General features: G+C 37.7%; 1 protein-coding gene across 14 annotated transcripts in view; it reads left to right on the top strand.

Moving 5' to 3' along the window:
- PHF14 (PHD finger protein 14) overlaps window positions 1-16932 on the top strand; it is a 146572-nt gene that overhangs the window by 105988 nt on the left and 23652 nt on the right. For 8 of the 14 annotated variants that reach the window (XM_088653999.1, XM_035130109.3, XM_088654006.1 and 5 more), the window contains one exon: window positions 7688-7801. The exons of the other annotated variants lie outside the window; for them this stretch is intronic. In XM_088653999.1, the coding sequence (XP_088510125.1) occupies window positions 7688-7801 (114 nt within the window). The remainder of the gene's footprint in view (window positions 1-7687; window positions 7802-16932) is intronic. 14 annotated transcript variants of the gene reach the window in all.

The following is a 16932-nucleotide window of genomic DNA, read 5'->3' as shown; positions in this document are numbered from 1 at the left end:
CAGCAAAAGGTTGCTGATTAATTTTGCCCCTTAAACTGTGGTAGCTGGGTTCTTCATTCCTTTTTTAATAAACAGGCCCAATTTTAATGCTGCTGACTTAGATGTAATAAAATATTCTTTGTGCTAGGCTTCCACTGTATTAATAAAAGGATCTGTATTAGCAGTTTACAACTAAATGGCATTGGAACATTCAGCTAGCTTGCATTAAATCAATTTTATAGGACGACTGCTTTGTCTTGTCTCATACCTGGTATTTTTCAACCTTATAGGACAAACCTGTTTCTAAATAAGCATAGAAAGAAGGTTGTAAGTAACACGTTTTGGAAGACCTTTCCACAGAAAGATCATTTACTTCCAATGCTTGTTTTTATTCTTAATACCGTAAATAAGTGTGACAACCAGAATAATAATAAAGCTGTTACCCAGTGTGGAGAAGAGATCAATTTACAGCAGAACTGTAGTACTCTTTTCTTCTTAATGAGGCATAGTCAAAATGTGCAACATTAAATTGAGTGACAAGTGTTGGCATGCGAGCAGTGGTGGAAAAGGATGAACTGAAGTCCTACAGACAGTTGCGCAACTTTGGCATATCTGTTGGCTATATGGTTGCAATGTCTGCTTATACTACGTCATTGCCACATGTCAATTTATCATACCTCAGGTGCAGGCCCATACCATAGCTGCCAAGTTATCCCTTTTTTAAAGGGATTTTCCCTTATCCTGAATAGGCTTCCTCGCGAGAAAAGGGAAAACTTGGCAGCTATGGCCCATACAAAACTCCTTATTTGTGGCTTGAAGAAGCATCCACAACAGGGGCATAGGAAGATAGGGGCAGTGGGGACGGGCTGCCCCGAGCGGCGGGCTCCAAGGGGCGTCATCGCGGGCGGCCGTCCCACCCCCGGAACGTGTGTCACACCCCTCCAGGAGGCGCGCCATGCCCCCGGAACGCACGCCACGCCCCCGGAACGGGCGCCAGCCCCGCCCCCAGGGGCCGGAGCATGAAGCTCCACCACTGATCCACAACAAATGGGAGATCTGTGGCTTCAAATTTGGTTGCATATGCAGGCCATTATGTCTTCATTAGAGGTTCTCTTCAGAGTACTTCTTCCAGTAGAAATGCAGAGGTTGGCTGCAGGAGAGAGGACCATTTTCAGTAGCCCATTACGGAATACTTTCCCCAAGAAAGCAAGCCTGGCACTACATTGCCCTCTTTCTGGCACCAGATCATGATTTCTCTTTACCCCCAAGCATTTAATTGTGGATGTTTTCTTGTCTGCTTCTTGCTGTTGGCTAGTTTGTTTTTGATGGTGGGTCATACTGTAGTCATGTGAAGGGTTGTAAGTTTTAACTTTCTGGATATTTATGTATGACTATTCTTGGTTAGTTTGACTCTTTGTTGTATGTATTTTGTATGCCTTTGCTGTATTGATGTAAGTTGTCTCAAGAACCTAATGCTGTATGGTGATGAATGTATAAAGGAATAATAATGATGATGATGATGTACCATCCATGGTAGGCTAAAGCCAAACCTACAGTAAGTGTACTTAGTCAGATGTGTGGAGGAATATAGCTTGCTGCCATTGGTTCATCAATCACTCAGGCCTCCAGATGTTTTGGAACTACAATTCCCACCATCCCTGACCACTGTCCTGTTAGCTAGGGATGATGGGAGTTGTAGTCCCAAAACAGCTGGAGGGCCAAGTTTGACTATGCCTGGTCTACAGAGATGGCAGCAGTTTTTCAGTTTCATGGAGGAGTTTTTCACAGCCCTACCTAGAGATACCAAGGATTAAACCTGTGACCTTTTGCATGCAAAGTGATAGACCTTTCCTTGAAATCAATCATACATTGATAGTTGAAAAATTGATTGGCTTAACATGACCAACACATGTTTAAGCACTGCCGTGTCTAGCAGATATCTGGAGACTTGCCCTTTTAATGCTAGAGTAGAACTTTCCCAGGGGTAGTGCAGTGACGAACTTGCATATCTCTTCCAGTTAGTTTCCTCTTTGGACATTACTGTGGAACTACAAAAAGTGTAAATTGAAGCCGCTGTCCATCACAAAAAAATTATACCATTTGATATTAAGGGCGGGGGAATCTCAGAGCGGTTTACAAATTTTAGTACTAACTAACTGCTTCTTTTTTGTTCCACATATCTTAATATAAGGGAATCGAAATAAACCAGTACCTCCTTATTTTCATCTGAACAATTTTGTAATAGTATACAGTAGAAAAGGATTCTCATGAATGTCCTTCAAAAATTATGTCAGGAACTGGGAGCAATAGAGTAGGCTGTAAAATGAACTTTTAGAATATTTTAAACTGAGATAACTAGTGCTAAAAAAAGTGGTAACTCTTTTTCCATTATCCTTCCACTTTATAAGAAATGGTTTCATGCCATTTCTTTCAAGAAAGGACTTTTTCCCATTATGTGATTCTAAAAACGAACTACTGTCTTCAGCTTTGCTGTTTTTAAAAGTCTTTGTTAGTAACTTTGGTTCCCAATTCATTACTGCAGTCAAGTAGTTCAGAGCCTGGTGCAGGAGATAAACCCTTTGCAAATGAAGACAGCATCCATTTTCCTTATACCTCAGGCCACACTGAATTGATTGCGGTAATAAAATGACAGCACCTTGTAATATACTGACGGCTTTTTAATTTGAAAACTAGCTCGAGTCTGATTCAAAGCTTGTTTAAAGCTAATTTATGGCTTGCGTAATTTTCATCCGAATCCAGGGTAAAGGATGATGTATGAAAACTGATAAGAGTTAACATAATATATTCAAATGTATCATGTTGCAGAGAGAGAAATTTCTTTATTTCAGAAGCATCAATGTTTTGTTTTGTTTTTAAAGAAGTATGTTTTGTGTTATGTACAAATATGAATGTAAACAGTAATTTGAAATCCCATAACGTTTATTTTATATGTATCCATTTTATGTTTGTAAGACTAATAATAATAATAATAATAATAATAATAATAATAATAATAATATATTATTTATACCCCACCCATATGGCTGGGTTTCCACAGCCACTCTGGGCGGCTTCCAACATAATATTAAAATGCAATAATCTATTAAACATTAAAAGCTTCCCTAAACAGGGCTGCCTTCAGATGTCTTCTAAAAGTCTGGTAGTTGTTTTTCTCTTTGACATCTGGTGGGAGGGTGTTCCACAGGGTGAGTGCCACTACCGAGAAGGCCCTCTGCCTGGTTCCCTGTAGCTTTGTTTCTCGCAGCGAGGAAACCGCCAGAAGGCCTTCAGCACTGGACCTCCGTGTCCAGGCAGAACTTGTGGTGTACATATACATTATACTTTGAAGAATCATGATTGCACCATTAACTGAGAAAAGTTTAGTGCTTTCTTATTGTCATAGTCATTAGAAATTATGGAGGCCTAGTGATACACCAGGCAATGTCTCCTGCCACTCCCCCATTTTCCGCTCCTTACTATTTGTGTCCCTTTGTGTGTTTGTGGGATGGATGGATGGCGGTGTCTATGAGTGCCTGTATTTTGGTCACAATGTAGTGACTCTCTTTGTTATGTAATAGTGTTGACTGATATTGAATAAAACTTAGAAATTTAAAAATGCACCAGACCCACCCTAACAAACAAACAACTTCAGTGTTCAAAACAAAAATAAAAAAATTCCTTCCAGTAGCACCTTAGAGACCAACTACGGTAAGTTTTCATTGGTATTAACTTTCGTGTGCATGCACACTTCTTCAGATACACTGAAAAAGAAGTATCTGAAGAAGTGTGGATGCACACGGAAGCTCATACCAATGGCAAACTTAGTTGGTCTCTAAGGTGCTACTGGAAGGATTTTTTAAATTTTGTTTCAACTATGGCAGACCAACACGGCTACCTACCTGTAACTAGAACTTCAGTGTTATCATACATCCTTAGGTTTAGGCTGACTTGTATTGTCTTATACAGTGGTACCTTGGTTTAAATACACAATTGGTTCCGGAAGTCTGTACTTAACCTGAAGTGTACTTAACCTGAAGCGAACTTTCCCATTGAAAGTAATGGAAAGTGGATTAATCCGTTCTGGAAGTTCTTACTTAACCTGAAGCGTACTTAACCTGAAGTGAACTTTCCCATTGAAAGTAATAAGAAAGTAGATAAATAGGTACCGCTGCGTCAGGAAGGTAAACAACGTATCCGTGTGCTCTGGTTTATGTCACGGTGTTCTGTTGCACCAGAAGCGGCTTAGTCATGCTGGCCACATGACCCGGAAAGCTGTCTGTGGACAAACGCCAGCTCCCTCGGCCTGAAAGCAAGATGAGCGGCGCAACCCCATAGTCACCTTTCACTGGACTTAACCGTCCAGGGGTCCTTTCCCTTTTTTCTGTGACCTGAATAGAGGTGAAGGGAGTATTGTAGCATGCTATTACTCCCCCCCCCCAAAGATGCAGTTACCTTGAAAGCTTTATGGTTTAATATTACTTAGCACTTCATACATCTGGATTTTATTTTCTTCCTGCAGACCATTCAGGATTAATTTCACATTTGTTGTCTTCCATTGAGCATCAGTGCTTCTCTGTGATATGTATTTGAGAATTCATTCGATCAACTCGCATGGAGGCTTTTCTGTTCCCTTTTTCCGTTGCATTCCCGTCCCTCCTAGAAAAGTAGCTTCTGAAGCTCCAAGGACACTGTGTAGTGAAATTCAATATGATATATTGGGGTGCAGCCAGAAGGGAAAAGGTAACAAACCCAAAGTCTGGGGTGAGATGGGGGAGCATTTTTGCATGCACACAGAATTATTTTTGGTTAGCAGCCACCTGTGTAGGTATTTGACACTCTTAAAAAGTTGCTTATACTGTAAAAAGTTATATGGTTTACAGCTAGCAAAAGTTTTGCAGGCCATAAAAGTAATCTATAGAGTTAACAGTATTCTGTATGGCGTAATCACCAAGAATATATTTACATAGCTGATCCCACTTGTGGTTTTTGTGTATGTGTGTGCCTTGTTCCTTACTGGGTGGCTTGCAAGGAATGCAGGTATGCACTGGAAACAAGGCCTGCAGAGGTTGTTAGACCCAGGAGAAGAGATGCTGCAGGAACACAAAAGTGGTAGCCTGAACTCAAATAGGTGGCGCTAAGTTGCTATCCAATTTACTTTGAGTAAAGGCCGTAGAACAGTGTTAAAACAAATAAATTGTATGCAGATGGTCTTACTTTTAGTACCTCATGTCTCCAGGAAGGGCTGAGAAAGACTCCAGTTTGAAAAAACTGCTACCAGTCTGAGTAAACAGTATTGAACTGATAGACCAATTTTTCCTGAAATGTTTTTATTCTGTGTTGTTCCTGAGATGTTGAGGGGTGTGCAGTGCACTTGTTCCATTAGTGCAGGGATTTGCACTTGCACAACAGAACTTCCCTCCGCGTGTGCCTCATGCCCTCCTCAAATCTGCTCTGGAGGATTAGGAGAATTCTCAGTCTTTAGGGGTCAAGCAGGGGATAGAGAAGGGTAGAACTTTCCATTGCACTAACAAATCCTTGGAACATCTGCTTAGCACTCTGGATACAACCCACAATTTTTTTTTGAAAGGTTAAAACTCTTATCCATTGACAGCAATCTTCTATTAACAAGATACACGATAGCAGATATACAGTCCTCAGTATGCTGCTCAGAAAATAGAACTCTCCCTTGAATAAAATGTAACGTTACGTTGTTTAAACAATGAAACAAATAGATATTAAATAAGTTGAATAATTATGTAAGGGATATTTCCATATACAGTGGTATCTTGGTTTATGAACACAATTGGTTCCGGAAGTCTGTTCATTAACTGAAGCGTTCATAAACTGAAGCGAACTTTCCCATTGAAAGTAATGGAAAGTGGATTAATCTGTTCCAGATGGTCCGCGGAGTACTTAAACTGAAGCATTCATAAACTGAAGCGAACTTTCCCATTGAAAGTAATGGAAAGTGGATTCATCCGTTCCAGACAGGTCCACGGAGTACTCAACCTGAAGCGTACTTAACCCGAAGCATGGGTGTAATTGGTTCCGGAAGTCTGTTCTTAAACTGAAACGTTCATAAACTGAAACGAACTTTCCCATTGAAAGTAATGGAAAGTGAATTAATCCGTTCCAGATGGAAACCGAAAATTCGTAAACCGAGGTGTTCATAAACCGAGGTTCCACTGTACAAGTGAGAGTTTTGCCATGAAATGCTACATTGTCTCTGTGCAGGCAAAATTAGCATCCTAAAATGTGGTTGGGAAAGCAAAGCAAAGGATTAATACTAGGATAATCCTACATTTTCCAATAGTTGACAAGACGTGTGGAACGAGAAAGTGTTTCTGACAGTGTTGGTGTTAGCAAGGAACAGAGATATCTGTAACTGCAGATCCACAGGCAGTTGGATCTTCGTATGTGCAGAAACGTGTGTGGATCACTGTGCTTCACTTTCATTTGAAGCCTAGTTTATGTGTGTCACAGTTTGGTCAAAAACAGTTGATTGAACAGAACTGTCAGTAAAACCTGCCTTTTATTTTCAGAGTTGATTCTTTATGGGAAGGGGGAAAGCTTAGCTATGCATCACTTGTTTTCTTTCTAATGAATGACTGCATGGAAGTAAAGTGATTAATCACATGTGCATAGCTTTGCATTCTTTGTAATGGCATCCAAAACTTTGAAAGGACCAGTGCAGCAAACAACCGCCTTGCCGCAAATTAATATTTTTGTTCCAGATTTTCGCATAGCTCAATAAATTTGAGCTATGAAGTCCACCGAGGAAGCAGAGCTGTTAAAACTCTCCTTTTTCTTATGCACACTGCAGCTGGATGTCCATCACAACCACCGGGCTGCAAGAGCATCCTACTAGCATTCTCTCACCCAGAAAATCCCTACATTTCACTCTGCTTCCATTTAAGGGGCTGGGGGACTTCATATAAAACACTAAAGTGTTGAAGCCTTGTACATTTCTTACAGGGCACTTCTTTCTGAAGATCCTGTTGCTAGTAGAATATACTGGTATTGCAAACTTTGCATGAAGTGATTCAGGTCATTAATAAATGCAGAAACTATCAGGAGGCCATTAAAAGTCTGTTATAGTGGTAACTAGAAGTTATATTATACTTTTGAGCAGTAAATTTCAGAGGTTTCCAATTCCTTTACAATCATGGATCCTGTAGCAATAAATTGGCATAGTAGTAAAGTTTCCCTCCCTAGTCCAGTTCTCCCCCCCCCCCCCGTGCCTTCAGTCTTAACATGGAGTGTTAGCCACAAGTGCAGCTTGAGTTCTTATCAAGTTTTATTTCTATGGCCAATTCAGATTTCACTCAGAAACTCTAGTACAATTGGGGGAAGTGGATTCTTTTTAATATCATTAAATTAATATGCAACATTTGAATACCATGTTTGTTCAGTACTTCCTTGAAGTTAATTGTTGAACTATGTATTTGAGGTATAGAGGGAAAATACCTATTAATAACTATATTCTAAATATACATATTCATGTTCCTTATACCACGGGGTGGAATGCAGAATTCCCATGCTTTGCATGTAATGCTTCAATTAAATAGTGGCTAAATGGTTTCAATTAAACAAAAAGAGGGGAAATGAAGCTTAGACTTTATTTTCAAAATATAGAGATTTGTTGTGTCCATACCTTCAGTCACCTCAGCACTCTACTGAGGAGTCTATTTGTCTCTGTTGCACTCAGGACTCCGAGCCGTCAAATGAGGTGGTATCAGAGGCCTCAACTAATGTTGTACCCTCTACCTCAAGAAGTAGCTCTGAACAGCTGGTATCGGTGGCACAGACATATCCAGAAGAGGTAGGACATTCCGTGTCTATTCTGTTAATGAACTGACTATTGGACTCTTAAGAGGTTTTCTCCTATTCTTATATATTCATTTATTTATTCATTTATTTATTTTTGTATTGGTTTGATTCCGTTTCAAGAAAACAGTGAAAGTAAACTACACATCAGGCTTTCCAGAAAGTTACTATCCACCTATAAAGTTCATGTGCTGCAGTAAAATTGGTTGAATTCCAACATTTAGGAAGGCTGTTCTTTCTGCTCTTTTTCTCCTCCTCAGTTATCCAATTTTCCAATACTTGGTAGCATGTAAAATCAATTTCTGATGTCCACAGTAGTCACATAGGTTCACTCATATAATGTTGCTTGAGTAGACCAGTTTTTGGAGATGAAATTAAATATGATGAAAAAGCTAGCTGTCGGTGGATTTTACTTAGTAAATCTATCCACATAGATTTCAGAATTCTGATGAAAGGTAAGCTTGGCAATGACTTTTGGTGGGCATAATATTCTCACTTAGCCAAACTCTTAGATTTCAAAGTATAATAAAAAAGTCACTGAAATAATGAAACTTCATCTATAGATTTAGGGCTAAAATGTGCAAGTAAATGTGCTAAAGCAAATTGAGCGCCAAAGGAATTGTTGAGTAAGTAGAGTATTGGGAAGAAGGAAGAGCAATGTTAAATAACGCTAGTACTATCCTAAACCCTTGCTTTCTGGTGACTCCCATTTGTGCTTGTCCGTGTGTGTGTGTGTGTGTGTGTGTGTGTGTGTGTAAGGTTGACAGGAACAGACCTGCAGCTCAGCCACAAAAGTATTTTTGAATCATTTGAGAAGTTTCCTGCGAGGACCATTTGAATGCTGGTGGAAGGTACCATATCTGTAAATCTATACATTTTAGTGGCCAACTATTAAGGTTTGTATTTTTTTAAACTGGAGTGGATTAACTGAATAGGTCTCTGTTGGAAGTGAGGGTTTGGATTGCGCACAGGGACTTTGGTGTGCAAGCCGTCTCACCTACACTCAAGCTTGTCTGGATAGAACTGACAATAGGAACTGAGCTTTCCACTCCATCCTTAACCTCTTTCTGCTACTGTTAAGTGCTTGGAGCTATTAAAACAACAAGAACTACCCTGAAGCCACTCACATGCAGTTACTGTCCCATCCTGTCCTCTTGCTTCACTAGAGGTTGTATCATCCTTCTCATTCTAGCTCTATCTGATGTTGGAGTTCCTTGTATACGGAAGACTGGAATTGGCAATTGCTGCCTGTCATTCTTTAGGCTTGTGGTTTGGCTTCCTTACATTTCCTTGTTTCTCTCCAGGGCTGTAATGGAAAATCTCCTAATTCTTACTTTTGAGAGACTGAAAAACAGGCCTTTTAGCACTGTTGGCCTTCATTCTTTGTGCTTATTTATAGTTGTAGCCATTAATGCTGCAATATTGGATGGATTCAACGGGTTGTTCTTTAAGGCAGAAAACTGTTTTAAATGTGTGTGGTGTTTTCTGTGTGCATATTAATGTTTAAAAGAGCAATGCAATTAAACACCCATTGCCAAAATACACAGATAAAATCTTCTTGACCCCTTCCAGTGATCATATGCCTCAGCTTACCATAATCTACTCCACCCTATTGTCCAGTTAACAAAAGAAGTGGGTAGAGAAAGAAAGCAACTTATGCCCGGACCTTTTGGTGTGCATATCCCTGGATTCAACCAACCCATAGAATTTAATCTTCTATTTCACAATAGTAGATACTATTTCATAATCTCCATAGCTGCAATGTGAAACAGAAAATGACTACATTGTGGAATACTGGTATGCATATGCTGTTATTTTGGCTTTCTGCATCCAACTTTCATATACAAGATCTGTGCAAAACATTAAGGCTGATCTAACGGGAAAGTATTAAAGTATATTTTTGACTCCGTTCCTAGTCTAATAGGCATTCTGTGCTTGTGGCACTGCAGACTCTTCACAGCAATAACAGATCATGCTTTTTAATGGGTAATGATATGTCATCTTCCTAAGTTAACTTAGATTTGTTTCTGCTCTTTCTGTGAGATGCTTTGAGCATAATTATGGGAAAGTGGCATATAAATAAATGACTATTGCTAATTAGGATGTTAAGTACTCCGCAAACAGATTATAGGCCAGTCCTGTGCTGAATGAAGCATGCCTCAGTCCGCTGAATTTAACTGGGCTTAAGCATACCTCATTCTGCACAAGGTTTGGCATATTTCCTATGAGACATTTTATCTGTTACATTAGCCTTTGAAAGAGGTGGAAACATTTGGTTGCATTATTGCAAATATGGGCAAATATTATTTAATCTGTATGTATAGATGGCAGCTGTTTAATTACTTTATTTAATTTTTTCCCACTTGTCACATTTGTTCCTTAATAATCAGTATTTGTTATTTGTTAAGCCTCCTTTTCCTTGGTGATATTTACAGCAGAAACTAGAACTTTCATTAATAGATTTTTTTTTTAAAAAAAGGAAGGCATAATTTTTCAAAAATTTGTTTTAAGTATTGCAGTCATTAGAATGCTCAAATTCATTCTCAAATTCTTACTGTAATTTCGTCTTTGACTGGCCTCAAACTTTGGGCTACATCAGGGACCTGAGATGTTGATTAAAATGGTTCAAATAGATTCTATTTGTCCTACATTTACAAAGGTTTTCAAAATAACACAGTGAATTCTGCACAGTGCCTTCTACAGTTCTAGTATAATAATGGTTGCTTTGGAGCAAAGTGTTTATGGTGGCTACTGTAAGATTCCTTTATTTAGGGTTTGCCAATGGTTATAATTAGCTTATGGGTGGCCAGTTTTTGCATTCTTGGAGCAACAGCATTTTCTGACTTAGGCTGCAGCCTCCAGATACAACTTCTGCTGGTCAATTTCTGTAATTCAGTTGGTAGCCCAGGGCTGGGGAACCAGAGGCACTTCAGATGTTGCTGGACCACAACTCCCATTATCCCTGGCTATTGGCAGTCCTAGCTGAGGTTGATGAAAGACATTCCTGCTGGTATAATCTTAATATTTATATCAAGAGGAAGGTTTCATTTTGGGAATAATAAATTTTCAGAGTAGTTTTTACAGTTATATAAAAAATTACTGATTTGGTTATACTATTAGAAATACATAGACACATAGTTATAAAATTATTTACAGGTAGGTAGCCGTGTTGGTCTGATGTAGTCGAAACAAAAACTAAAAAAAATCTTTCCAGTAGCACGTCAGAGGCCAACTAAGTTTGTCATAGGTATGAGCTTTCGTGTGCATGCACACTTCTTCAGATTCTTCAAATTATTGTGAGGTTTAATAAGTTAACTGTTTATATTTGGACAACTTTTCTGCTGTACTTTATTGGAAGGAGAAAAATAATCATTTCCTTAATAACAATTTAAACAATTTATTTAACTAAAACAATAACATTATAGCCTATGTATCCATGTTTGTTAACTGATGTGGTCAAACAGTTTTAAAAAACCCAACAACTTAGACTGAGTTTTAGCACACATGAAAAACTTACAAATCCTTATTTCCTGATGACTAGTCTTTGGACTATAATGTAACTTAAATAGAAAACTATCTTTAGAAAGATTTTTCCTCCAAAAGCATTTTATTTTAAAAATCCAATTTAAATAAACAATCCTATTTTTATTTTATTTTTTAAAAAAAGTTTAATTTTATCCACCCTGGTTACTATGCACCTAGATGTGGCCAGGGCATTACTTAAAAGCTTCAAGGAGATGTATCGCATTAAAAGGTGGAGCACATTTGTTTCCAAACAAACATAATCATTATAGCTTAATTAAAGATTGATAAGCCTGCTAGAAGCCGGTTTAAATTGTTTTGTGGGCTGCTGCCTGACAACTGACCATTCCTAATTTAGATTATTTACTCCATTGCACCAGCACTCTCTTATTTTTTTTCCCTAGCATTGTTTATCATTGTTGCAGTTGCTCCTTATCCCATGTTTTTGGAGTCCCAGCTGAAAAAATGCCAATATCCCCCATTTTTTCAAGTCAAAGCAGCTAACTCATAACTCTGCAAGAGTCACACTGACTTACTTTTTTCCTAGTTATATTTGAACCAAGCATCAAAACTTACAAGAGTACACTTTGTATAAAAGCAGTCTTTCTGTGTGATATTTACAATAGACAGAATATTAAGCTCTATATAGGGTTTAACCAGTCACATCAACCATAATCCAGGGAAATGGTATTCTTTATATTAAAAAATACCTCTACTGGGTTCTATATTTCATTAAAAAGTTTAAATGCATCTGGAGATTTACGGTTTAACAAATCAAAGAGAATCCCATGATTTTCCCAGCCATTCTAGTTTCAAATATATATCTTAACATTTCCAATGGTGAGCATAAACCAGTCTGGCAATCAGTAGAGCATTCCATACCACATTGGGTTTCTTTCTAGATGTAAAACCTGGTATAAAATGAATAAATTATGCACATAGTTCAAGCTATACTAGCCTTTTTTTGTAAAATGCTTTGGTTCTGGAATACAGGCACCATATATGAAAGAAATGTACAGTACAGTGCAAATTAATTTGGTTTCAGTACAATATGATAAGTTACTGTTTCCAACATTATAGATCTTACTTAATTTTAAAGGTGTTTAAAGGAGCCCCTTTACCATTAATGCCCTTGCCTTGGCATTTTTATACTCTCTCTCTCTCTCTCTCTCTCTCTCTCTCTCTCTCTCTCTCTCTCTCTCTCTCTCTCTTTCTCTCAACATTGAGCTCAGTCAACTGCCTTCCAGGTTCCAAAAGCAAACACCAAACTTTTGGAGAAATTTCCCTCTGTAGATCCTTTTCCCAATTCCATTAAGAACATTTTTCATCTGCGGTCTTAATGTGCATTAAAATAGAATACATTTCAGATAAAATCTTTGTGACTTGATACAGAGTACGCACTAAATTCTATATCCCTTTTCATGGCGTGATCATCATGTGTTTATGATATTCTTTAACTGCTTGCAGTCTGCAAAAGGCCAACATTCCCTTTTTCCTTTTGAGTTGTGCAGTTTTCCTGCTCTTCTCTTCCTTTCCATTAATGAAAATGTTAAAAAGCAAACACAAATCTCAGCTACAAATCCTTGCCCCATTATTTTCACTGTAAGGCTAGAACACTAAATTACAAAAACTTAATAGAAAGCTCTAAAATGATGATATTTACAAAATGACTTCTGAAAGCAGTATCTGTTATGTTCTGTACAGCATGATAACACTTATTTCTTGTTGTAATTTCTGCTATTGTTTCATACTGTTTTAAATATTCTTCTACACTAGTTTATGGGTGTAACTAATTGCTATATTCTGCTGGTTTGATTACAATCACTGTGTGCAATTTTACAATTCTGGAACCAGTACTGGAAGATGAAGGTATTTTTTCTAGTATTGAGTTGAGAATACAAATAGCGTTGTACTGCCCAAACTTGATTTTACTGTGCAGTTCTGAATATAAATTTTCTACAGCTGTTGTGGTAATATTAGAACGTATCACAAAAAAACTCTATAGATCTCTATAGATATGATTGGAAATTGGAAGACTTAATTTTTTGTTGTCTACACTTTCTTTCCCAACATGTGTATACACACACTACTCATGAACATTATTCTCATAGCACATTGATAATCACAGAATTCACACATGCTTTCTTGACAATTCACTGCTACCACGAATCCCTTTCCCAGCTGAACCTGTCAACAGCCCCATAGCATGTTTGTCCTTAACTTAGAAACCAAGCTTTTTTCAAAAATAAATAAATCACAATATTCCATAATATCTAATCAACTGAGCTAATAGCTAGCAAGGACCTTTAGCATCATCATCGTCATCATCATCATCATCATTATTATTAGGGCCTGTACCTCTGCTTCCTTTGCTCACCTGCACCCACATTTCTGTAGACCTCACTAAACATCCTACCCCCTCTCTTAGACCTCGCAGAACCTCCTATTTTGATAATCTGTGGGAAAATTTGTGGTTCACTTGTGGTTTGCTAAACAAACCATGGCTTTTAGGGTTACATGCAAACTTGACCTTGTCTGTCCTCTTTATCTCTTTCCTTTAACCCATAGGAGACTGGTACCTAGCATGCTCTGTTAAAATCTTAATAGACATTATATGGCTAGAAGTCCCCGTTGGCCTCTTTACTTCCTTGGTCCAAAATGATTATAACCTACCTAGATTAATCTGTGATAAAAATTATAAGAATAAATGCTGTGCCTTGTCAGCTCCACAGTAATAAGAATTATGATATTAACTTGGCAAGGTTTGTAGTCAACTAACTTTTACTCAGGAGTAGACCCATTGAAGTTACTCATCGCCATTTATTTCCATGTGTTATTTCCATGTGTTCCAAAAGTTAGCACAAATATTACCTGCTCTGTTAATTGGAATCAGCATTTTAAAGGACAGTTGTTTCCATTCAACATTAGTTTCTCAACCATCCTGGAAATGTTTATTTGGAGGGTTGGGTATAAATATATTGACTTACTATATAACAAGTGTTTCCGCTTTAACACACACCAACACTGTTTCTATCATGCATTATGGTACAGTACGGAAGATGGGACTAAAATTGAGCCATGAAGGGCCAGCCACCAACCGTAGATGGATTTCCTGCCCTTTTGACTTGCAGCTTTAACTCATCTCTCTGACTGTAATGAATGAAATTGCAGTTTGGTTTGGTTTAGTTTGGTTTTCTTAGTCATGTACCTCTTCTTAAAGAATCAATTTCCCTCTTCCCCCATTTAGAATGCTGTTGTGTTCTTTTTAAATGATAAAAAGCAACTCGAAATTGTGTTACAGCAATCATTTAAATAAAAAATGTATGAGAAAGCAAGAAAAAACAATATTGCCTTGCAAGTTAATTTATTAGTATGCATGTTTAAGCTGAGGTAGCTGAATTGGAAGACTTCTAGTTTAAATATGAATTACTTCTGTTAAAACATTTTCACAAATCCGGGGCATTTGTCTTTATTTAACCTTTTCACAGTCTCTGCCTTTCTTTAAAGTACACTTAGTCCAATTTCTTCTATTACTCAAGGAGGTATTTAATACATGACTTAGTGTCATTTGCATTATACAAGAAGATTAACTTTACAAGCTGCGCTATTAATCTGAGTAGCTCTACATATTGACCTATGAAAGAGCATAATTGTTAGCTTAATTAAGTTAATTAATTGTCACACTCTGATGAACTTAGTATTGAGAGGAAATTAAAGGCAAATAGAAATTGGCATTCATTGGTTAGAAATCATATTTCATGGAATGTTATAGTGCATTCTATTTAGATGACACAAACATCTATTGTATAGTTAAAGCTATGCAGGCAATTAAGAATGTTAAATGCTAATAATTTTGGAGTATTCTTTCTGATTTATAATCTGTCAAGTTCTGCAGGATCAGATAAAGATATGCCTTGGAAAATTCATACTAGAATTGCAATTTGAATTGTCTGATTTCTCATGTGTAGTCTGATAATGAGAGAACTTGGAATGAAAACACAACCATTCCTCACTGTCCCACAAGAATTTAAGTAAGCCCTTCAGCACACAATGAATGACTTAACCGGTGCTTTAACATATATATATGTGAAAAGCCCATACCCATCCATAGCCTAGAAGTATTCGTCTACATTTACATTTCTGTGGGCTGCTTGTAAAATTACTGTTATTGTTGAGGTTTAGAAAGTTATACATGGGGAAAGAATGGATAGTGTTACTCTCTCATAATACTAGAACTCAGGATTATGTAATGAAACTAACAAGCAGAAAGTTAAGAGCCTCCTCCACACCTGAAAGATCACTATTGTCAGGTAGCATGTAATCAAATGATGAGATTCATTCCCACTAGAAGTGATGATGGCTACTAGGTTAGATGTCCTGAAAAAAGGGGATTAGACAATTCATGGCGGACAGGTCTATACATGGCTGCTACTGAAGATGGCTGCATCAAACCTTCAGGGAGCAACAATGGGAGGTTGCTGGGAGCAACAATGGGAGAGTTATCTCGTGCTCTGCTTTTGGGCTTCCAGGAAGCATCTGCTTGGCCACTGTGGGTAACAAGATTTGGTTCTTGAGTACGAAATGTAAACATGATGTAACTCCTGGTGCTGAAAAGGACCAAAAAACAAACAAAAACACCCTCCCCTTAATTGGTTCCCCTCTGGCAAGACAGGGGAATTCAGCATCCAGAGATCAATTTATGCAATTCAGGCCAGTATGCCATACAGAAAGATCTTTGCACAGTAGATAAATCTGGTTGGTACAAGTAAGTGAGCCAAGAAACATGTCGCAAACCAAACAGGAAGTCAAAAAGGCCTTCCATTGGCCACACCTGAGAAGAGATGAGTTAAAATCACAAGAGTTGTTTTAAAAATATTTATATTTTATTCAGATTTTTCAGTGGACAAACAAGGGAAAGAAATGAAATCCAAAAAAGAAAAAGAGTTGCTTGAAAATGTATTACAATATATAGGTTTGTAATTAGGTCTTCCACATCATAGGTCTTCCACTTCACCTGCTAACCCATCCTTTTACCTGGAGTTGCCAGGGATTGAGTTTAAGAGCGTATGCATGTAAAACATGCACTCTCCCACTGAGCTATGATTGTACCATAGCAGTTCCAAGAAAACTGTTCCAGAGCATTCTTGATAGTTCATAATAAATAAGTTTGCTAACGTCCAGTAATGTCTAGACATTAGTTCTGGTACACAGAGCAATATCTTTCTTCTCTGTAATGATGTTGTGTCCTATGTCACTTGTTCAACTTGTGCATTAAATAACTCAATTCCTGTGCTTTTTAGAGTTTCATTATGCTAATACTATCATTCTAGTATTATGAAATTATTGCTGTTTTGTTCAGTAATCTTTGGTAACTTCCAATTAAAAATGGCCAAATCTGTTATGCCCTTTGTTATTCTGACAGTGGCATAGGTAACAATTACTCATCATCCCATAATGAATCATTTTTATCAGAGTCTTGTGTCTCTTCTCTATATATAGAATAAATATTTATGTTTTCTCATTTTTCTGAAGTAGAAGATACAGACAAAATAGGTTTGAAGTGTCAGCTATAATTCATTGCTCTCAAGGAACGGTCTTATTCTG

Source organism: Zootoca vivipara, chromosome 11 (assembly GCF_965207765.1).
Source record: "Zootoca vivipara chromosome 11, rZooViv2.hap1.1, whole genome shotgun sequence".
Classification (NCBI taxonomy): domain Eukaryota; kingdom Metazoa; phylum Chordata; class Lepidosauria; order Squamata; family Lacertidae; genus Zootoca; species Zootoca vivipara.
Note: the sequence above shows the minus strand (reverse complement) of the source record. Positions and strands in the feature narration are given on the sequence as shown.